This window comes from Chinchilla lanigera, unplaced genomic scaffold (genome assembly GCF_000276665.1).
Source record: "Chinchilla lanigera isolate Chin_1 unplaced genomic scaffold, ChiLan1.0 scaffold00030, whole genome shotgun sequence".
In the NCBI taxonomy this organism is placed as follows: domain Eukaryota; kingdom Metazoa; phylum Chordata; class Mammalia; order Rodentia; family Chinchillidae; genus Chinchilla; species Chinchilla lanigera.
In genome coordinates, this window is record NW_004955431.1 from 19757448 (window position 1) to 19781816 (window position 24369).

Here is a 24369-nt window from a genome sequence, read left to right on the forward strand (position 1 = left end):
TTCGTGTATCCCTTAATGACAGGAGAATGTTCAGAAAAATGTGTCCTTAGGTGATTTCATTGTGTGAGCATGGTGTGTGCTTACACAGACCTGGATGGTACAGCCTTCTGCCCGAGGCTCACACGTGTACTGAATAGTGGGCAGTTCTGACACCATGGTATCTGTTTCTCTAAATGCCTAAATATAGAAAAGGTACAGAAAAAAACAGGTGATAGGAATTTCTCAGCTCCACTGTAACTTACAGGACTGTTCTCATATATGTCTTTGACTAAAATCTTATGTGGTGCATGACTGTACTTGAGAGAGAAGTTTTCACTCCACGAGGTATGATTGGAAAATACAGTAAAACATTGAAAACATTATTATAATAAAAGACATATTGCCATCTATTCCCCTCAGCATACCGCCCCTCACTTCGAACACACTTAACTCACTGTTCTTGCTGTTTTCTGAAGCAGTTCTGGAAGTCTCTTTTGTGTGTCTTTAGTTGTGCTGTCATGGCTGCCTTGATGGCCTGAACTGACTCAAAACATTTACCTTTCGTGGTCATTTTAACTTTGAGGAAGAGCTAGAAGTCACAGTGCCGGATCTGCTGAATAACATGGATGGAGACATATCGTAATGTTTTTAATTTAACAGAAATTGCCATAAACACTTCTAATCAATTTGGGACATGAAAGGACCCTCATGAAGGAAGACTTCCAGAATTGTTTCAGAAAGTGGCAAGAACAATGGGATAAGTATGTTCAAAGCAAGGGGGGATATTTTGACGGGGATTAATGGCAGTGTCTTCTATTGTAATAATTTTTTAAAAAATTAAATATTCACGTTTTTTTTTGTTCACCTCGTACATTTGGTTGTAGGAGGAAAAGGAAGAATTTCTCTTCTAGGTCAGAAGACCTGGCTGCCAGTGCCGCCTCTGTTACTAACACTGTGACCCCTGGTTCATCTTTCTGTTCTTTAAAAATATGGAAGTGATTGCTGATAGGTGTCCCCTAATTCTAAAAATCTATGTTTCTGTTCTGTAATTTTCCGTAATACATTTGAAAAATAAAACTAAGATTAATGAGTGCATTTAATACTAAATAGATCTATGAATAGTATTAAAGACAATTTCCTTTTAACTAAGTCTGTAATGCTCCAGTTCATTTTTTAAGTCCAGTATGTTCCACTTATGTTTTCTAAGCAACAGATCTGTTTCCTAATAACTTGCAGTTCATGCACCTCCTGCCTTGTTTCTCCTGCTCTTTGGAGAGACTGTGTAACATAAAACTGAATAAATGTTAGATGATATTTTGAGCCCTAAATTGGTAATTGTACTACTAGTAAATGTACTTTGACGTAGGTGATTGTAAATATTATTTGTGTTTTATCTGAATAATACAAGGTGTATTATTTAAAAAATACTGGGCTATAAAAATTATTTTTCGTAATCCTTAGATTATGCTATCTCTAGTTAGCATGTCATTATGATGCTTTGGAGATAACTCATTTTGTGACTATTTTATATGTGAGGCAGTATTAGCTGCTTAGTTACGGACTTTTTTTTTTGTACCAGGAATCGAACTCATGACCTCGTAATTGCTAGGCAGGCACTGTGCCTCTGAGCTATATCCCCAGCCCAGTTATAGATTATATAACCTTGCTGATTCATACTCAATCCACAGCAAGACAGAGAGGGAGAGGGAGACTGACTTTTACTCTTCTGTGTAGGTGTGGAACATTACTGATTCCCCATCATTAGGGTAAATAAGATTTTGCCTTTGCGTTGGCAGGGAGTAAGAGTTTCATGTTCGCCTAGCGTTTGCCCAGTTGACATTGCCTAAACCAATCTCTTATTTCAACAACATGCTGTCACCATGCTGTTTGTAATTACAGGCGGCTGTGGCTCATACACTGTTATGGTTCAAGTGTATAATTTCATTTTTAGAATGCCGGTCATTAATGTTGATTAAAAGTTTTATTCTGCTGGGCCTGATGGTGCATACCTGTAATCCTACCACTTGGGAGGCTGAGGCAAGAGGATTGCTGTGAGTTCAAGTCTGGTCTGAAGTTCAGAGCGAGACCCTGTCTCAAAACAAACAAACAAAACAAAACAAAATATTTTCTATTCTAACAAAATAATTAAGCAGTCAAGTTTTACATTGTATTAAAGAATACATTTATTTGTTTGTTTGTTTTTGTGGTGCTAGGGATCGAACCCAGGACCTTGTGCATGCAAGGCAAGAACTCTACCACTGAGCTACATCCCCAGCCCTGAAGAATACATTTATAAACAGTGTTTAAGCTTTGAGTAAGCGTGTTTGTATTTTGTTATTCTTTTCCTGTTTGCTTTCCTTTTTGTGATGCCCAGTGTCCTCCCGGAATGAAGCAGCAGGTTCTGGTGTTCTACACTAAACTTCTGGGAAGAATCCGGCAGCCGCTACTTCCCCATATTAATGTGCACCGGCCTGTGCAGGTATTTTATTCTTCTTACCTAAAATTATTTCATTTGATTTCTTTTAGAGTAAAAATATTTTTTTATTTTTTTTATGAATCTAAGATTAATAAAAGAAATTATTCTAAAAACAACATGCAGGTTAGCATTTCCCAGTGTTTTCCTTATGCATAATTGTATTACCCGCCCTTCGTACCTTTATAGTTCTGTTTAAAGTTTTATACCTTAACTTTCTCTTTACTTTACCTCCCCAACTTAATGAGTAGAGTTTATTTTGCATGCCTCATTAACTGTTTTGGATAATGAACTTGAAAATTTTACTACTAAATTTATTTAGAGATGATGGAAAAGATTGTTTGTGTTCTATCTAATTAATATAAGACCTTTCTGTTACTTGAAAATTTTAAATAGCATTAAGTAAATAGATGGCTGTTTACATTTTTTATAAGCTTTGAAAAATATTTTGGCAGAAATTAATTCGACTCTGTGGTGAAGTACTCGCAACACCAACGGAAAATGAAGAGATTCAGTTTCTCTGCATTGTGTGTGCCAAGCTGAAGCAGGACCCCTACCTGGTTAATTTTTTCCTGGAGGTAGGCTCTGAATCTTCAGCTTCAAAGTTTGTTTAGTCAGATTGTTTTAGAAATTGTATTCTAGGGGCTGGGGCTTTAGCTCAGTGGCATAGCGCCTGCCTGGCAAGCTCAAGGTCGTGAGTTCGATTCCTGGTACTGGAAAAAAAAAGGAAAAAAGAAATTGTATTCTGTGTACACAACCCTAAGAGGAATTATGTTTTGCAAGTTGTTCGATGGCTTGTTTTACATCCGACATTTATTTTTCACTTAAGATCAGTTTACTCTAAATTGCTATCTCTTGGGTCAAAAAGATTTTCAAAGAATGCAGTTGAGCCAGATACATGGGGCAGTACTGAGATGGACAGATACAAGGCCAAGGGTTAGAAAGAGTGCGGCTCTATCGAGAACTCACTAAAGTTTATAAACTGGCATATTTTGGGGGAGGCTTGAACTAGTATGTAGCGTGGATAATCTGGTGTGGTTAAGGACGGTAGATGCGGATGTGGACCAGCTGTAGTAAATCACTGGTTAACTCTCCAACCTCGCATGGCCGTTGGGGTTGTCACCAAATCACGGTTTTCTAAATCATCTGATAGTTTGGATTTTACTACCACTTTTAAAGTAGAAAATAAGTTTCGTGTACTTCTTGCTTTTGTTCACTTTTTTCTTTTTCTAGCAGTGAAAGCATTTAAGAGTATAGGAGAAAAGGTAGTACGCTATCTTTGTCTTTTTAGGTTAAAAACTATCCTTTTTTTAAAAAAAATTATGGTGTAAGTTATATACAGTATAATTCAGTCTTTTTGGTCTGCAGTTCCAATTTTGACAAACACATATAACTATGTAACTGGCACCATGGTCAGAATACACAGTACTTTCCTCATTGGCCCCTTGTTGTCATCCCTTCCTGTCGCCTTCCCTCTAGCAGTCACTGATCTACTTTCTGTCCCATGTTCTCTCATTTATGACTTTGTTTCCCTGTGTTGGTGAGTATCCCATTGTACAGATAGCCCTGCAGTTGTTTATTCCTCTGGTGGAGGACTGTGGGGTTGTTTCCAGTTTTTGACAGTTAGGAAAAAAGCTACCATAAACACTCACACACAAACTTTTGTTTGAATTTAAGTTTTCATTTCACTTGGAAAAATTCTTAGTGGTAGGATTATCAAGTTATGTTGTAGCTATATGTTTATTTTCATAAGAAACTGCCAGAGTGGTTCCCCCATAGTGGCTTTGTCATCTCCCACCTCCTCAGCAGTGGATGTGAGTCCCTATTCTATTTTCTTACCTAGCACTCCGTGTTAATCAGGTTTCTATTGTGTTTTTTAATGTTAGCCATTGTAATAGATCGATTTGTCTTCTACTTCATGTGTTTTCAATAAATAATTTAGGATCCTATTATAATGTGTTGTTGGGGAAATAGACTAGCAGCCCAGCTGTAAAACTCTGTGAATTCCAATTTGTAGTTAGAGTGAAAGACTGCAAATGCCTCTTCTTCATGATGTGCATCGTGTTTTGTATCTTATTTTACAACTTTGCTTCCGAATTGTTCTCTGAAGCCTGAGGTGGCAACTCAGGCTCCATTTTTCTGAGTGGATAGTAGTGTTCCTATGCTTTTAATGTCTGTTACTGTAGCCTCCCTAGCATTGGAATTGCTTGTGTACATTTTATTTTCTCCAGTTGGTCAGTAAGCTCCTTGAGCTCAAGCACTTTGTCTCATTCATGTTTGGGTCTTCCTAGCTTCTCTAGTATTTTAGATTTCTACTGATTTGTTAATAAGGGTAGCATTATACTTCTTTATGTTTTTAATATATTTATAAAAGACAGATCAGTTTGCCAGGCATGGTGGCATAGGCCTATAATCTCGGTACTGTGAAAGATGAGGCAGGAAGACTGCAAGTTTGAGCTCAGTTTGGGTAACTTAGTGACTTAGCAAGACCCAGCCTCAAAATAAAAAGTGGAAGAGGGGCTAGGGATGTAACTCAGTATGGAGGCCCTACCTTCAATCCCAGCCAGTACCACAGTAAAAAAAAAAAAAAAAAAGTGAGGGAGAGAGAGAAGGAGAAAGAGATCGGTTAAATAAGATTTTGAAAGTTTTCTTAGATAACTTGGCATAATTTAGATGCAGATTTTCACCAAATTTAAGTTTGGTGAATTTATTTCTCAAGGTCTCTAAAACTCGCTTCAGAAGTATATAGCCATGGGTCAGAAGCAGAGGAAATTTGCAGGCCTGTGGGTGTTAACGGTGAGATACACCTTTAAACCTCACTACAAGTAGCTTTGTGCTCACTTGCAGCTTTGTGCTGCGTTTTTATAGTGCATTTCTCCAAAGCCAGAGGTGGCAGCTAATTCTACTTTTCTGAGTGGATAGAAATGTTCATACGCTTTTAACATCTGTTATTATGGCCCCCCTAGCATTGCAGTTATTTGTGTGCATTTCATGTCTCCTTCTGTTCAATAAACTCCTTGAGGACAAGGACTCTGTCTCATTAATCTTTGAGTCTCCACAGCTCCTCTAGTATCTAGCACAAAGCACAGTAACTGCTCAGTTAACTCTTATTGAATGCATACATCTTCAGGGAAATGCAGTTTTATTGGTTTAGATATAGATAGTAACAAAGTACTTTGCCATTCTCATATGAAATCTCCTGCATGTTCAGTTATATCAGTTACCAGACGCATCAACTCTTGGTTAAGTATATTGTATATGGTAGGTCAGTTAGGAATAGTCTTTACTCAGAGAAGTTTGATGAAGATGGTAAAGTTCAGATACAGTGATCTCAGGGAGGGTACGGTGAGAAGCATAAGAAGGTGGCAGTAACTGCCGTGAGTGCCCATAGGATGAACAGGTAACATGTGCTTGAGGTTATCGGGAAAGACTTCATGGAGGAGGTCTTCTTTGAAGTGTGTTTGACAGATGTTAGATAAGAATATGTAAATATGATGGATGGAATATGTATAAGAAACAGTCTAATTTGGAAGTGTACATGGCAGTGACCCCAAAGAGACAGGCTAGAAGTTGTCAAAAGCTTGGAACCACAGATGGGCATTTGTGCTGACCTGTGGACACTGGGGAGCCACAGATGATTTTTGAGCAGGGATGTTGTTACGCGACATTGTTTGTGCCTTAAGAGAGGAAATTTGGCGGCAGCATTTTGCACAGTGACTTCCTTTGGGAAGAAAGGAAAAGTGGGGCGACCAACTTGAAGCTGATGGATTTGACAAGAAGGAACAAGGACTGTAACTAAGTTGAAAGCAGTGGGTTGAGGTGAAGGGGGTTCCACTGCTTCAGGTGTAGAGGTGGTCTCCGTACAGTGCAGCTGCTCGGGTGCAGGGAGCAGGGGAAGGACTATGCCAACACTTGCAATCCTCAGCCGGTAAGGAGCTCTTAGTGATTGGAAAGAAGGGAGTGGGCTTGGAGGATGCTTATTTTGAGGGGAAGATGATCGTTTCGGTTGTGGATGTTTTCAATCTTCGTGATACCCCGATGGAGATAATAAGCAGGGATTTGGTAGTGTTGCAAATCCATGATTTGGGAGGGATGTTTAAGACATTCAAGAATTACATGCACAAATACATGGGGACCTGTCAGCCCCCTCGAGGTAGAAAAGGAACAGTGTTAGCGGAACAAGAGTGTAAGAATTCGGGCAGCAGCTCCTCCTCACTGACGGAGCTTTGCAAAATGCAGACTGTTGGGCTCTACCTCCAGATGTTCTCATTCAGAAGATCTTGGTGCGACCCAGGAATCTGTTCATGGTCTCTTGTTCTAAATAACGCACCACAGACGATGGAGATGTTAGTCTTGAAGAAGAAACACTGGTGTGAGTTAGAGAAACACTGGCTTAAGGAGTGGATCTTTTGTTCTTGAGACCCCTCGTCCAACAGTATTCTTGGTATTTTAGGTGGAATAAAGTGTTTCACTTTCGCAAAGCTGATGCTGTGCAGTTGACTTTTGTAGGAAGTTGACAGGACAATTGTTGAAAGTATTCATTGATTTTCAGAGTGATTTTCTTTTTTTTAAAGAGAAAACAATACAAATAACAAAACAGTTTCAAAACAAGCTAGAAGGGAGTGACAAAAGTGGATACATTTGTACTGTTACGTTCATAATAGTTGTTCAGAGTACAAGATATAGGCCTAAAAATACTGTTCAAATAATGTTAGCACGAACCTTTCTTTTCAAGGAACTAAGATACTAGCTGTATACCGATCTTAACTATCTCATATATATGTATATATATATTTCCCTTTCCCTTCCTTTCTTTCTGCATTCTCCCGTCACAGTTTTTCTTTTCTTTTTGACAGCTTCTTTATTCTCAATATCTGTTGTACATTTTGGATCTTATTTACTCATTCAGTTTCTCACACTAGGGAGACAATACGAGGTTTACACATGTGGGTCTGATTTATTTCACTTATGAGTATGGTCTTGAGTTGCATCCATTTACCTATAAAAGTCTCAAGTTTATCCTTCTTTATGGGTGAGTAGTACTCCATTATCTTAAAAAGACCACCTTTTTATCCATTCTTTGGTTGATGGGCATTTGGGTTGTTTTCAACATTTAGATACTACAAATTGTGCAACAAAGGCAAGTCAGGGGGCATCACAATCCCTGACCTGAAATTATACTACAAAACTACTATGAAAATCAACATGGTATTGGCAAAAAATACAGAACTGAGAATCAGTGGAACAGAATAGAAGATGCAAATGCAACTCCAAATACACTCAGCCACCTTATCTTTAAAGGAGCCAAACATGTTCACTGCAAGAAAGCCTCTTTAATAAATGCTGCTGCCTTTACTTTAATATTCAAGCTGTGAGTCCCGTGGCTGAAGAAGAACCTATTTTTCTACTTTTAAAGCAGAAATGATTTATAATTACTACGTTATAACTTTAGAAGTGGAACCCTGAATTCATTCTGCCCTTATTGTGCGTCTGTGATGAACAGAGCAGTGTGACAGTGTGACAGGCCCTTTGGAGAAGCTGCTTCACGATGAATTTTAACGTGTGTGTGTGTGTGTGTGTGTGTGTGTGATATGATTTTTGCTCTTACACTAAAATGGAAAGTGAGGCACTTTTTCCTTCAAACTAGCAATTTGCTCCAATTAAGATTCTGTTTGTGTTTGGGTATGTCTGGAGGGTGGGGGCCCAGACCAGCATTTCAAGCAAATCTGCTTATCTGTAGACACAAAAATATCCTCAGAGTAGCCTTTTGTGTTTTTATAGAGCAGAAACATAGAGAGAAAAACTTAGAAAAAGTTCTTACATATTTAAAAAAAGTTGGCAGCTTTGTAGAAACCTTAAGTCTAAGCTTGGGAACTTTTGCCTTTAAAGTGTTTTTGTTTGTAAATTTGCCTCCCCCCATGATCTTAGAAATGGTAACATTGAGATGATACATTTACAGTAGCCTAGAGATGAGAAGAAAACCTGAAGTTGAAAAATTTCCCCTACTCACACTGCTATTAGAAATAGTCAAATACCGTAGTAATCTCTGTACCATTGATTACTTATGATAGGTGTAAAACATTCTGTAGTTATTGTGCAGAGGGTCATTAACTTCTTTGCGATTTTAGAGCTAGGCCTAAAACATGGTTTGTTAAATGTCTGGATGTTTCCGTTTGACGTAACACTTACTGCTATTTCAGTTAGGCATGTGAAATCTTAATTATAGAAAAACCTATTGAATATGATTTCTGGTGTATAGAGTTCTTAGCATGAACCTTCCAACACATGTACTCCTCTTCAGAACAAGTTGAAGTCCTGGGCTTCTAAAGGAGCACCGAATGTAATTTCAGAAGATACGTTAAAAGGTCAAGATTCCTTGTCAAATGATACAGGACAGTCTCAGCAACCAGAAAAGCTGTCTGGTGCCGCCGGAGCGGAGCACACAGAGTCAGAGGATGGGCCCCCGCACCAGACAGATGACCTGTCCACGAGCCTGGATGACCTGAGCGCCACTTCACTGCCGGAGGCCTCCGTAGTCCGTCCGAACCAGGATTATAATTTAGTGAATTCTTTATTAAATCTTACCCGAAGCCCTGTGAGTCATCGTTTTTACTTTTTCCCTCCTACCATAATTACAAAAATATGCTTTTAAAGTGGAAACAAATCCTTGTATATGGAACTGTCCGCGACAATGTCATTGTTTCTGTTTGTGTCTGACTTAAGAATTGAAGGGGTGTGTTTCTTCCCCTTAGGATGGCCGGATCGCGGTGAAAGCGTGTGAGGGCCTGATGTTGTTAGTGAGTTTGCCAGAGCCCGCAGCGGTAAAGTGCCTTACTCAGGGCACTTCCTTGTGCGAACTGCTGACCGACAGGCTTGCCTCCCTGTACAAGGCCCTACCTCAGTCAGTGGATCCCTTAGACATTGAAACCGTAGAAGCAATTAACTGGGGGTAAGCGGCATTCTTTGTATTTCCCCCTAAAGGTGACTTCTCATAACTATGTTTTAAACACTAGACATCTTTAATTTTGAAAAAGGTAACACTGGTAGAGGTTGTTCAGTGGGAAAGAATTCTTAAGGCTTGTACTAAATTTATCAGGCAGTGGTAGGAAACGTGTGGGAACAGTCCAGCTGTTATATATTATAGTTGAGGAACTTATATTTTGTCCATTGTACCGATGGATTTTTAAGGGCTTACGTTAGGATCGATAACTTTACCTCGTTATTTTTCATTAAAAGCAAATTCTAAAAGAAGGATCTCCTTTGTTATAAATAACTTCCGCAGTGCCTAGCACAGTCTCTTGTGCCCTGTAGCTTGTATGTGTGTACGGAATCGCCATTTCATTTTTTACCCCCTCTCCCTACTTTTGTAGGCTCCCTTGCTTGATTCTCATAGGAAAATTATAACTATTACAGAACATTTACAAGTTATTAAAATATAAAGCAGCGTAAATAAAAAATCGTAATGCTACCACCTATAAACACCTATTGTTTTGATGTAATTACCTTTTACTGTTCTTTTCTAAATATTTAGCCCTTTGTTTTTGTTTTTTGGGGTTTTTGTTTGTTTGTTTTGTTTTTGAGACAGGGTCTCACTGTGCTGTTCAGGCGGGCCTTGAACTCACTTTGTAGCCCAAGCTGGCCTGGAACGTGCAGCAGTTCTCCTGCCTCAGCCCTCTAAGTGCTGAGACTACAGGCGCCAGCCACGCCTGGCTAGCCCTTTGCTTTTTTACTTGCTTTTCCGCACTGTATTGTGCCAGCATCTATCAGGAAGACCCACCTGTTTACATTACAGCTGTATTGCATTTTAAGGCAGGAAGAGCACCTGGCCAGTCACTTCGTCTTTCTTCGGAGCCTCCATTCCCTTTTTCTTTCTTGTGTCCCAGCAGCTGAGAATCTCGACCTTTTCACTGCAGTTACGTGGTCAAATTTATGGCAGAATTATGAGGAGCTGTCTGAATGGTTTCTCTCCTGCCGCTCCGTTCTGCCTTAGTCTTGCTCTTCCCACTTAAGAAGTGAAAACAATTTACAACTTTTATTTAAAAGGTTTTCTCTAATCTTAGGCTTCTTTTATAAATCCTTTTTTGATTGTCACCCAGCATTGCCTCTGTGAATCTGTCACACCGTGTGTACTACGTTCATTTGTGCACCTTCACTCTTCTGTATGTACTGACTGGGATTCATGCTTTTGAATAGCTGGGGACTTAGCCTTTCTTTCGTGTCCTGCAGCTTGGATTCATACAGTCATAAAGAAGATGCTTCAGCATTCCCAGGAAAACGAGCCTTAATTTCATTTCTTTCCTGGTTTGATTATTGTGATCAACTCATTAAGGAAGCACAAAAGGTTTGAATATTTTTATTACTTACTGATAATTTAAAATTCAAGTGTGTACTGAGTGAGATTTATTTTATATATTTTATATCTCCAAATATGTTTTAATTGTCTTAGGATATTATCTTTAGTAGAATAAATAAACCAAAAATCAGGTGTGTACATTACAATTCTGAAACAAATGAAAATTCAAGTTCTGTCCTTTTATATTTCTTTATATTGTATTATGGCACAGTGCTTGACAGACATTGATTTTACAACAATGACTTTTTCTGTCTTTGGGAGTATGTTTCCGAAATTATTTTTTTGTTACTGTTTCTTTTTTTTTTTGTTTTTTTTTTGTTTTTTTTTTGTTTTTCTCCGGTACCGGGAACCGAACTCACGACCTTGCGCTTGCCAGGCAGGCGCTTTGCCGCTGAGCTAAATCCCCAGCCCCGTTACTGTTTCTTTTATTTGGGGGAATTAAAAAAGTCACCCACCAGCCAACATCTAATCTAGGTTTATGGTCAGTAGGCAAGGTTTTTCTTCCACATTTCCATATGAGGAGCGCAAACTGATTTATTGATGTTACACATTTGTCTCCTTTCCATTAACAAAATGATGCTGACTCTGTATTTCAGACTGCTGCTGTTGCTCTTGCCAGAGCTGTTCATGAAAGATTTTTCATTGGAGTTATGGAGCCTCAGTTGATGCAAACGTGAGTAGCCTCTTTCCTTAACAACAAAGCAAAACAGCATAAATACCGCTGTTTCTGTCACTGTGCCCGCTAATTACCTGTTCGTTGCACTCAGTTCTGAGATGGGTATTCTGACGTCAACTGCTCTGCTCCATCGCATTGTTCGACAAGTGACCTCTGATGTTTTGCTTCAAGAAATGGTGGTTTTCATCCTCGGCGAGCAGAGAGAACCAGAGACTCTCGCGGAAATTAGCAGACATCCTTTAAGGCACAGGTTAATTGAACATTGTGATCACATCTCTGATGAGGTAAGCTGCGTAATGATTTAGTACTGGACTTAGATTCTTCAACTTACTGACTTCTGTGTGGCTTTGCACATGAAAGGCGTGACTGACAAGATGGCAGAAAGAACGGCGCATTTGAAGGTATTTTTCAGTTAGCTTCTATCGATTTTGCTTTCAGATAAGCATAATGACACTGAGGATGTTTGAACATCTTCTGCAAAAACCCAACGAGCACATTCTTTACAACTTGGTCCTAAGAAATCTTGAAGAAAGAAATTATACAGAATACAAGCCTCTGTGCCCAGAAGACAAAGATGTGGTGGAGAATGGATTAGTAGCAGGCGCAGTGTAAGTTACCGCCCACCTCTGTGGGGTCAGCCTTCCGCAGGGGCCCAGCTTCCTCGCTGCTCCTGGTTCTTGCTTTAAAAAAATACCTCTAACTGCTTAAGAAATTTTAGGAGTAAAGTTTAGATGCCCTAATACTTTCACCACCCTTTTAAATTATAAGGAATTTTCTGTTCGTTCAGCCTACTAACAAAATTAGCATATCCTTGATATTGTTAGCATAAAACGGTAATTTGTCTGTAAAATAAATGTATTTTAGAAAAATCATGTAATATTTTCTCAGCGTAGAGAATCTTGTGGTTTAGAAAATGCCTTAATAATTTTTTTATACATCATTAAATTAAACTTAGAGATCTGGAAGAAGATCCATTATTTACTGACATTTCACCAGATAATACTTTGTCAAAGAAAGAGTGGCTTAGCTCTTCGCCTCCACCTACGCCCGACCACCCCAAGAATGATGGGAAGACTGAAGTCCATAAAATTGTAAATAGGTGAGTTGCTGTATAAATTTGACTTATAGCGCTTTTACTTCTTTTTATAATACAGAGCAGCTGTGCTCCTTGTTTATTACGGGAACATATTGTGAACATATTATAAATCTTCAAAGCTTATGTCAGTGTTTTAATCCTGATTATGTAGCAAGTTATAGCCAGGGAGCCTTGGTACCTTGAGAAAAGCTCAGTGAATAAGTAAACCCTCAAGTAGCTTAGTTTTTTTTTAATGTACATGGCTTAATTTTAAGTAATTCCCAATTACAACAATGTTGAGAATTGCCGGTTTGACAAGTTATACTTATTAAGCATATGCCTATTAAGCTAAGCACAGGGCTATTTCTTTTATTTTTAGTTCCTGTTTTTATGTTTTTTTTTAAGGTACCTTTTCTGTGGCAATTTTCTTTTTTCCTTCCCTTTCAGTGGTGTCACGGATATGCCTCGTCTATCAGGTGGCTTTAATTTTTTTGTTTGTTTTTTTTTGGTACCTGTAGTTGAACTCAGGACCTTGTGCTTGCCAGGCAGGTGCTTGTGCCACTGAGCTATATCCCCGGCCCTATCAGGTGGCTTTAAAAAAATAAATTGCATGTGGCTTGAAATGCAAATTGTGGTACATAAAAATGTCTCAAGTTCATTTACTTAAAAGCCAGCTTCCTGAGATTAGCACGTATACTAATCTGGCATTGTGCAGCAACCTTAAAAAAAAAAATCTTTCTTAGACTTATTTGTAGTTTAAGTGGATCAAGACTTAAACCTTTTTTTGTTGTTGTTGTTGTTGTTTTGTTTTGGTTTTTTTTTGGTACTGGGAATTGAACTCAGGACCTTGAGCTTGCCAGGCAGGTGCTGTGCCACTGAGCTATATCCCTAGCCCTTTAAACCTTTAAACTAGTGGAAGAGTATTTAATAGTAGAAAAGTAAATTATAAGACTAACTGAAGATAAGCACTTAAACTATAATTTTATTGTTCAGATTTCCATTTGTATTAAGGCTTGGCTAAACTTAAAATATCACCACATACAATAGATATAAAGATATTGTGCAAGTTATTTCTGTTATTGACTATGATGACCTTTTTCATTTAAGTTTTCTTTGTCTGGTACCGGATGAAGCAAAATCATCCTACCATGTTGAGGGCACTGGATATGACACCTACCTCCGAGATGCTCATAGGCAGGTGAGTGACGTAACTGATTTTTGGAAATGAAATCTGTGACTGTCTGCACACGAGCCTCCTGTTACACTGATTAATTGTCCATAGCCATGACTGCAAAGAAATGAGTCCTCACTCTTTAAAAAAACAAGGCCTGAGCTGTGTTGTCACCGGTTAGGTTTTGCATGCGTGACCTTGGTTTGGATTTCACTTGCCGCATCCCTCTCTCAAGGTTTCTCTGTGCTCTGTATGTTTCTTTTTTCACTCTTAAGTTATATCTCACCTGGATCCGTTTCCCTGGCGGATCCAAAATGTGGTGTCTTGTAATCCCACCACTTGCGCTTGGCCCTGTCCGCAGCTGTTACCCCTTCTCCCTCCTCCTGCACTATTCTTTTCCTTCTTCCTTTGCTCAGTCCTGCGGATTGAACTCCAGGCTTTCCCTGAGCTAGGCCGGCGCTGTGCCTCTGAAGTCCATCCCTAGCTCCTCCTCACCGTTCTTTTGCACATAGCAATTAATTCACAGGGTTGTGCCTCTCCTTCCAGCTCCCTTCCTGCCTCACTGAAACTATGTTCTCAGAGGTCTGCTCTTAATTATTCAATGGTTCTTTCTTTGTCCCTGACATTATCTCTACATCCTTTGTACCTTTGTGTTATCTTTATTATTTTAAGGTTATAACGTAATCAGTCTTTTGAGGGTGGGATTCATGCTTAAATTACCATATAATCCCACAAAATTTGTGGCTCAGGGTTCTATACATTTTGCAGTATCAGTACCTAGTATTTGTTGAATAAACCACTGTAATAGACTCTTTCAAAATTGGAAACTGAATTTCAAAATTTGAAAATTACACAATTTGAAAATTTTCACATCAGAAAAATATATATTAAATTTTATTTAAATTCTTAGGATTGTATCTAGTTAATTCATACTTTTAAGCCTGAATTCAAGCTTACATTAATACACAAATAACTAGAGTAATGAGATAGCAAGGAACATTCACATAACAATACAGTAAAGATATCAAGAGGAAAAAAAAAATCTCTCAGTACTACCATTTGAATTTTAAACTACTTGTATTCTTTTTTGCAAAGTTCTGTCATTTCTATTTTTTTATTACAAGTACAATTATGATGATTGTTTCAGAAATGTTAGAAAGCAGACAAGAAGGATAAAAATTTTAAAACTATTACTTAGAGGTCAGATTTCAAAAGTGTTAAATTTAAAAACAGTTTATTAAAAATTGGGATGTGATTTTATACAGAAAATTACCTTAAAAACGAGATGAGTTTAAAACTCACAATAGAGTGATGAAGTTGTCTCTTTAATTGTTTTAAACATATTTTTAAAGCTGAAGGTAATGCTTATGGTGAAAATATATTGTTTTAATTTCCTGTAATTTTCAAACTGTAGAGAAGTCAAAGAAATTTTGCTGTACTGAATGAGGAAATTTTGAAAAGAGAAAGTATGGAAGAAAATACCCGTTTAAATTTCTTTTAAATAAATTACATATTGAGAAAAACCTTTAAAATTAATTTTTGTTATGAGACATTCTTGTGTTCGTAAAAATCCATTTTCCAGTGATAAGTACCTGTCTACTGAAGGAATAGTTTTATTATTTCTAATCTGTCATGTACTAATGCTTTTGTAAAATAAAAATTACTAAGAAAATGAAGGAAAAGGACAAAATATAAATCCCAATTATTTTAGTGTTAAATTCAGGGAACATAAAGCTACTCAAATTGCTATGAAAATTCTAGATCCTTTTCTTCCTTTTTGTTCTCGTCTCATTGGTGATGGTTGCAAACAGTTTGAGGCCCAATACTGGCCCACAGAGCATCCTTTGAGTACACTATTTTATCCTCACGGCAGCATGCTCAGGGTAGGTACATCATAGGAATATCAAGCTTTCTCAAGTAATGAGCAGCGTTTATTATATGTAAAATATTGGATCATTTGAGAACTTGGCTAGGACTTAACTTTGCTTTATAAATGTGCTCTAAAACTGTTATAAAAATAACTAAAGGATTAAATTAGTTTGAAGGAAAAGGCTGGCGTGGTGGTGCAAGACTGAAATCCCAGCACTTGGGAGGCTGAGGCAGGAGGATCGCTACAGAGTTCAAGGCCAGCCTGGGCTATGTAGTGAGTTCAGGGACAGCCTGAATTACATACCAAGACCCTGCTTCCAAAAAACCAAAAAATTAGAAAATAAAAATAAAGGAGGAGCATACACACAGCTTAAAAGGATATTTTCTTTTTCTTTTTTTTTTTTTTTGAGACAGAGTCTTGCTGTATTCTAGGCTGGTCTTGAACTGACTTTGTAGCCCAGGCTGGCCTCAGTCTGTAGCGTTCCTTCTGCCTCAGGATCTAGGCGCTTGCTACCAGGTCTGGACTCCAAAGGGAATATTCTAATGAAGTTAAAATACGCCTTTGTTCCCCACCATCTTATTTTAGTTCGTGCCAGTCCTGAGCTTCCCTCTGCCCCTCCTGGTCAGACACTTAGTCACCTCTGTCTCCTCTCTCTGGCACCTCACACATACAAGATGCTCTGCATTCAAGTGGTTCTTTATGCATGTTTGGGGAAATTATTTCTATTTTGTCTTCATCTGTTTTCTGGTAGTTCTTTGATGATACAAATGCTTTTCTCCCGCTAGTTCAGGGACTACTGTGCTATCTGCTTACGATGGGAATGGCCTGGGTCTCCGAAAGCATTGGAAAAGTGCAATTTAGAAGCAGCTTTCTTTGAAGGTCACTTTTTGAAAGTTTTATTTGACAGAATGGGAAGAATTCTTGATCAGGTAATATATTTTAAAATACTAATTTTCATATTTTATTACTATTCACCATGATACGATCTCAAGTTTTAGTTTAGATTTTCAGTTAACTGTTTTCATTCTTAGTTCTTCCCCTGGAGGATTTCTCCATAAGGCTTTATTGCCAACAGCTAGTTGGGTTCTGATGCATTCAAAATGTTAAAAACATTCATTTGGCCCGGCCGCTATTACAGAACTGCGTGACTTCTTATTACAGGCCCTCATTTTGGAGGCGATTAGGCTTTCCTTTATGACTAACCTGGAAAGCCCTTCTGTTAATATAGTTGGTTAGTATGGATACAGATAGTAAAATGTAAGCGCAACTCCAAAGATCCTAAATGTCATTTCAAATTGAATCTTGAACATGCTGGTCTCATTAAAATAGTGAACTGGCTTTCTTCAGACAAAGAGTTGGTGAACACTTCATTTTCATGGGGGGAAGGGGAAGTCAGAAAGGTTCATTTACATCAAAAGTGGATGAAGATCACCATCGACTGATACGTTGCTATGCCGCATCGAGGGTTAAGATGACATACATAGCAGCCGCACTCTCACTGACAGAGTGAGGACAGTGGCTTACTCACTTGAAGTAGAACCACCGGCACAATTCCTCTCTCAACAGAGAAACTGAGTTAACTAATTTGGAATTAATTTGAAATTTGAATATTAAAGTACTTGCTCTTGTCTTTAGCATTTTGGGTAAATCTTTATGTGAGTATAGGAAGTTATAAAAGAAATTTACTCCACGAGTATGCTTTCTTCAGTACCTACGAAGTCAAATAAAGAAGATATAATTTAAGAAGTGCTGCATGCAGGTTAGCCTTATTCAGGATTGTATCCAGCATCAGTGAAGATCCAGGTCCTTTTTTCTTTTAACTTTTAGGTAGGATATGCTGTGTTTCTGGTGTTTTGTTTTAAAGCGGACAGCTAAAGTATACAAGTCTGGCATTAATGAGCGTGGTCTGTACCTCTTGGTGTAAATCTCCTGGGTGGCCGAATTCATCAGTTAGTTAGGGTTTTTGCCACTCGTTTTCCAGGCTTAGTTTGCTTTTTTCTGGTACTGGGAATCGAACTCACGACCTTGCACTTGCCAGGCAGGCGCTGTGCCACTGAGGTAAATCCCCAGCCCCGTGCCAGGCTTAGTTTGAATCTGGTTGAGCTAATAAGCAAGAGATATTAATAGCCAGTATCAAGTCAGTAATTTTTAGAAACTTTGATCAAAAGTGCTGAAAAAGAACCCACTTTTAAAAAAGTAGTTTCTGAGTCAAAAAATCCACCCTGAATCATCATTGCAATTGAGCACCTTTCCCTAGCTTGTTGCATGCAGACACAAAAGGATGCTTGAGGACAGAGTGCCCTCGAGAGCTCGGCACGGCGCAGGATGCCTCTGCCGTCTCCGTCATTCTTCCTGTAGCCCCTCTGTCATGGGCACACAGGTTTCTAGTACTGTGTCATAGACGAGGAATCCTTAACTTCAGTTATAGGACTTAGAATAAGCTACAGAGCAGCCTGGAGCCTTTTGTTCCTTAAAACCTTAGGTTTTCCAGCTTCTTTCATAAGAATGTCCTACAGTCTGATCTTAAAGATAATGCATGCGTCTTGTGGGGTTCCATGTGTTTGGTTTGATTTCATTTTCTTTCCTGTTTTTTGCTAAGCCAGGTGTTCGTCTGTGTTTTCATAGGGTGTGTTCCTAATGGGGTCAAGGTAACCAACCTGGGATTAAATATGGATAGTTAAATAGATGAAATGTTAAATACGGATAGTTCATAAAGTAGATAATGTCTTCATGCTTAGTTGAAAAGTTATTGCATTAAATTAAGTACTCATGCCACAATAATGTGGTCACAATGTTAATGGAAAACTAGTGTACAACACAAACAGTAGTTTGTACCTGTGGTGGTTTCATAAAGGTAGAACAGTGCTGACATCCACAACAGAATGTAAAGACCACTAGGAAAAATGTCATCAAGAGGCCCAGTCTTGTCCTGCCCTGACTGTGAAGAGTTTGAAGTTAGGCAAGCAACTTAGCCACTTGTCACATTTGGTGAGAGTTCATTTCTTGCTGTAAGTTGAGTCTTGGAAAAGACTATCTTGCTGCAAATATTGTCAAGTAGAAGAATACACTCTTAGATGTTCCTTTATTAGGAATACAAATCTTCTTCCATTTATCTTGCCGTAAGACTATATTTTGGAAAAGATTGACTCAAGGATATATTTTTATTCTTGCAGAAAATCCATGTTTATGAATCTCATGGTTAATAGAGAGACTAAAATTGGACTTAGAGCTAGGAGTGAGTTTTGACTATGTGCCAAAACATACACTCATTGGAGCACCTCTGATTATCTTCTGGCATGTGCCCAGGCATTCTCTGAATGCCAGATTCACTTCTGGTTGGTATTCATTTTGATCAGGGGTTTCAAAGCTGCTTAGTGGATGAGAATAAAAATTCAGATTCCATTGCTAATATCGGACTTAGTCTTCATCTCCTTGTCATCTCCAGGCATAGGGTAACCATTTCTTCCCTAAATCTTTCATTCTGTTTACAAAGCTCTGTGATTTGAATTCATTTTATTGTAGATGTGCTTTTGGTACTTGGCAGCCATTGAAGACTCTGAGATGAAGAATACCATTTCCAAACCTATTTTATTATATTTAAAAGATGGAATATCTTTTTATTTAGTCTTAGCCTTAATTTGTCCCCTGGTTTGTAATTAATATATGCAGCATATTGGTGGTTATTGATGACTTTCACCTTTTCATTAATTCAGCCAACCCACATAAACATCCTGTTATATCATATCTCTGTCTTTTCTACATGTTTCAATGCATGTCTTTTATGTTTTAAGTTTTAGGACTCTGCTATATGCATTAAGATGGTGACAGCCAGTTTAGTTGTAGATATTATCACTGCAGAAGAACATGTGGAGAGAGGAGTAGAATGGTGTGTTTTCCTTTCTTAGAGAAATTAAAGTGGTAAGTTAAGCACATAGTATGCACATTATAAATCATACCAGCTGTCTTTCTGTCCTTAACCCCCCACAGCCGTACGATGTGAATTTACAGGTGACTTCGGTGTTGTCCAGATTGTCCCTCTTCCCCCATCCACACACGCACGAGTACCTTTTGGATCCCTACGTGAACCTTGCCTCTGGTTGTAGATCACTCTTCTCTGTAATCGTCAGGGTGAGTTCAGTTCTACTATATTCTCTAGAATCGATAAACCCATCCAGTCCTCATCTTCATATCATTGCATGTAGTCAGTGTTACATAGTGAGGAGTATTATGTGTCTGTGTTTAAACTACTTATTGTACATTCTGAACTATTTATAGGATGGGGAAGGAGAAGAACTCATTCTTATAAATAATACATATAATTTTTATATTTTAAAGACCAGATGAGTCTTTGGTCAAAGAAACTATGGAGTAGGTTTGTTGTGATAGGAAAGATGTTTTTTTCAATCAGAGAATCCTTGTATAGTCAATTTCAGGAACTAAGTTTCTTGTCTCTGGTGCAGGTTGTTGGAGACCTGATGGTTCGAATTCAGCGTATTCAAGATTTCACGCCTAAGCTCCTATTAGTCAGGAAGCGATTACTTGGTTTGGAACCTGAAGGCCCTGTGTGAGTCATTGTTTTACATACTTTTATCCAAAAATTTCACCAAATTCAATGACCTGCTGATAACTTAAATTGATTTCTGTCTGCTTTCCCAGTATTGACCACATCACGCTGCTGGAGGGTGTGATTGTGTTAGAAGAGTTCTGTAAGGAGCTGGCCGCAATTGCATTCGTGAAATACCATGCGTCCTCCACGCCATGACGTCTTTCAAGTCACTTGGGGAACTGAACTGTGGTGTACATTTCATCAGAAAGAACTCGGTTCCACCCAGCCAAGAGGGGAGGAAAAGCCTTTTTAAATGAAGTATTATTGTAAACCGGATAGAACCTTTTAGGTGAACGCTCCTGGTAAAATGTGGTGTAATGTTGTTTTCATCGGCTTTGTCATAATGGGTCTGTATGTTGTGTGTTGCTGAACCCGGGATACAATCAAAGGAACTCCAGGGAATAGCATTTCTAGTGACTATGTGAAATGCTGCAAAATTCCTGATGGCATGACTTTGGTGATGTTTCTGTTACCATAACATCGTTTTAGGTAGCAAGGCATTTTGACATTCTCTGGGGCTCAAATGCTTAGATTCTTTTGGATTAATAAGTAGCAAAAAATTCACTAATTTTATAACTTTTTAAGGTTAAGATTCTTATCAAACAAAGTATTTAAAACTGTAAATGAGAAAAAATATAATTCAGGAACCATCCATGAATTGTTAATTCTAGTCAATAAAAATGTGTAGAACAGCGTCAATTTTCTTTAGCTTTTCTAAGAATAACAATTTAATATGATAAAGAAATTCTTGATTAATATATATTTTTAAAGGAACATTCTATTACTCTTTTGTGCACATAGCCATGTTAATGATTAATTTTCACATATGGGTCCCAGTTTACTTATACTGTCATTTTTGCAACAACATTGAATTTTTGTTCATCGTTGGTAGTGTTTGCTAAAATAGTATTTTTAATCTAGTTGATATGCACTCATTGACAGTTTTTTCCTTCTTTCCCTCCAAAAATTATTTCATAGCTGATTTTCTTGTTGAAGTGCGTGGTAGTGTCCAGGTAGGCAACAATCAGAATGCCAATGGCATCTTAATGTTTACATTTTTTCATTTCATTTTTATCTTAAATGATTCTAGAGAAATGAAAGAAGACATTCTCTTCAGTGTCCTGTTTACGTGTTAAAGGGGTGAGAGGCTGGGTGTACACTGAGCGCGTGTACATGCGGGAGAGTCTGGTTTCCCACTGTGTGATGCGCAGCAGGCTGTAGTAACTTGACACCAAGGAGTTTGCTTGTGTCCTTCTGTTCTCTCTGTAAGTGGTGTTTATTGTCCCAATATTGCTTTAAAGCGCTTTTTTTTTCCTGAAATGTTAAGCAGCAGCACTTTCCTCTTTATCTTTCCATGTACTGACTTTGGGGGAGGTACTGTAACGTGTTCCATCTCGGCCCATCTTGAGAGGAGCTGGCTCAGCTTGTGAACTCATTTCGTGTGGCACGTTTGCATACATGTTGTGTGGTGTGTACGCAGAGGCGTGTGCGCAGAGGTGTGTTTTGTGCTTATCTGCTCACTTCGTTGTAGTGTTTCTGATTGATTTTTGTAGTGAGTTTTTACTATTTATTAGGAACGAAATACCGAGATTATGAATAATCTCAGCTCTAAAATGCTCATTGTTAAAACAACAAAAAGACTAAATTTGTAATTTAACACAAATCTTTCTTAGCTTGGTCTAAAAAAATTCAGTAAGTAAAACAATGAAACAACAAAAATAAGAGATAGTTACTTCGTTTGATGTTTTTCTGTAATTTTGAATGATAGCAAGCATTATTCAGTGTGCTTTATTTGTTGACCAGTTTATGAAGGAACATTGCAGCATCTCCATTTTTAGATGTAGTTACAGTCTACTTTGATGTGGGTATATTTAAAATAAGATATTAAGAGATATTAGATATTTCTTAATGCTGTCATAGTGCTTAATGCACTTAATAGCAATGGTGTTACCTCTCAAACCAAATACTCTTTTATCTTTGATTTTCACAATGGGTCCTTATAGCTAATCCATGAAACCAAGCTCAGAAAAGCTTTAACTCATATATGTGTGTGTGTATATGCTGCTTCTGAAAATATAATTTTCCTAAGTTATTGTAATGACTTTGATATAGTCAGCTAAGGCTTAAGGTTTAGTGTTGCATTTCTCTTTTTTTCCTTTTTTCTATTTTTTTTTTTTCCATATTTAGTTTGGAGCTGGTGCCAGCACAAGTTCCCTCATTGAGTTGCATGTGTTAATTTCACAAAGCATTGTACTACATCACTGGCCATTTTCTTACTGTCTTTCTGAAGGTGAATATTTCCATTACTCAGTGCTTATAAGAACAGTAACCAAAGTGCACTGTGGCGGGTAGAAAGTACTACCTTAACAATTGATTGCCATAGCAGCTTCTAAACTGAATTTTAGCCTTGCTTCACATTTGTATAAATAAGTGTGCACATATTTTTAACTTTCCAACAATGTAGTCTGTGGATTTATTTTTAGTAATGAGGTACATTCTTTACTTCATAGAACTCAGATTTGTCATAGCCAATTATTGTAGTATTCACACTATAACGCTGTAATGTTTTCATAATGTATCTGTGCAATATGGAAGCTATGAGTGGTTTCACAGTTTTTGGGTTTAATTGTATATTACTGTGTGTACATGTGTATATATATGTATATATAAGGACCAAAATCCTTAGCTTGCTTACACTATTGCTAGTGTAAAGATTGTTACACTTCATTTTACAGGGCACAAATTATGGAATTACTTCATAAATTCATGGTAACATTTCTACAAATTATTATATTACTATATAATTACCATTTAATTATGAAGTTAATAGGTATTGACAGAAGAAGTTACAGTGAAGTGCAGAAGCCACAAATTATATGGTAATTATATTTTTGGTTGTACAATACATCAAAATGTGCATGTCATTGTGATACTTGATATGCTGAAACATGATAGATACTCATACTTGTGGGCCCTGTAAAATAGTGTTACTGTAATACTCTGTTGGCCTCCTGCCTTGTTTACATTAAACAGAGGATAGTTGGTGAATTTTTCTATGAACATTGTGTGGGTCCCTGACAGTGTCAGTTACCAACGTCTGGAATTCTTGGATCATCCAGGGAGAAACTCTTCAGATGGTGTGTTCTGCCCCGTCTTCGAAAGAGGTTATGATCATGTTCAACTTTTTGTGCTAACGATGCATGCAGGACTAAGAGGGATAATCAAAAAATAAATAAATAATGTAATTTAAGCAAATACGGTCTTCACGCTCTTATGTAATTGTCGTTTGAAATGTTTTATCTGCTGGTGAGTCTTAAAACAGTGACTCTTAAGTCTGTTTTAACCCTGACACACGAAGGGATGTGGTACACTGTAGTCAGTGGGTCACTGTGGTCTTGGTTGTAGGCAGAGAAAACAACGACAAAAATCAGTATTTGTGGAAGAAGACTGTGTAGTTTGAAAAATGTCCCTGGGTAAATCTCATATAATAGTTGGTGAATTTTTCAATGAACATTGTGTGGGTCACTGACAGTGTTAGTTACCAACGTCTGGAATAATCACTGCCCTAAAGGAAGAGATATTTATACAAGTCTTAGAAAAACTATTCATTCTAAGCATAATTTCATAACTTTTTTTTTTTTTTGGTTTTTTGGTTTTTCTCCGGTACCGGGAACCAAATTCACGACCTTGGGCTTGCCAGGCAGGCGCTTTGCCGCTGAGCTAAATCCCCAGCCCCAATTTCATAACCTTTTTCCACACAGGTAAAAACCTTTTTTTCCCTGATATGTAAAACAGTTAGACTCTAGACTTAACTCATTCACTTGAGTATTTGCCCAAGTACCTTAATTGGAAACTGGAAAAAAAAAAAAAAGAAAACAGCAATGTAGAGCACAACCTGAAAGAGAAAAATCTAGTTGTTAATCTCAACTACCCAAAGATTCATGTCAGCTAATGTTGTTCAAAAGAGCTTTAGAAGGAAGTGTAGAGACATCTGGTTTGAAAGGGCGGAAGAAGCAAGGTTTAGGCACCTGAGAGTGGGAATTACCCTCCATGCCCTGAGGTACTTGATTAAAAAAAAAAAAAAGACACCGCAGGAATACATAATTGGATTCTCTAGTTAAAAACTTGGTTCAAACTGCTGTTATTTACAGTGTTTTATCTAGAAA

General features: G+C 37.8%; 1 protein-coding gene across 1 annotated transcript in view; it reads left to right on the forward strand.

Annotated features, from left to right (window-relative positions):
- Fam160b1 (family with sequence similarity 160, member B1) overlaps positions 1-23458 on the forward strand; it is a gene marked incomplete at its 5' end in the record, with an annotated part of 29331 nt that extends 5873 nt beyond the window's left edge. Inside the window, 14 exon segments of the mRNA XM_013515880.1 lie at positions 2354-2458; positions 2908-3030; positions 8754-9047; positions 9205-9401; positions 10679-10793; positions 11402-11478; positions 11573-11765; positions 11920-12089; positions 12437-12580; positions 13664-13754; positions 16383-16526; positions 19585-19725; positions 20058-20161; positions 20254-23458. Coding sequence (XP_013371334.1) covers positions 2354-2458; positions 2908-3030; positions 8754-9047; positions 9205-9401; positions 10679-10793; positions 11402-11478; positions 11573-11765; positions 11920-12089; positions 12437-12580; positions 13664-13754; positions 16383-16526; positions 19585-19725; positions 20058-20161; positions 20254-20359 — 2004 coding nt within the window.
- Between the last annotated feature and the right edge of the window lie 911 nt (positions 23459-24369).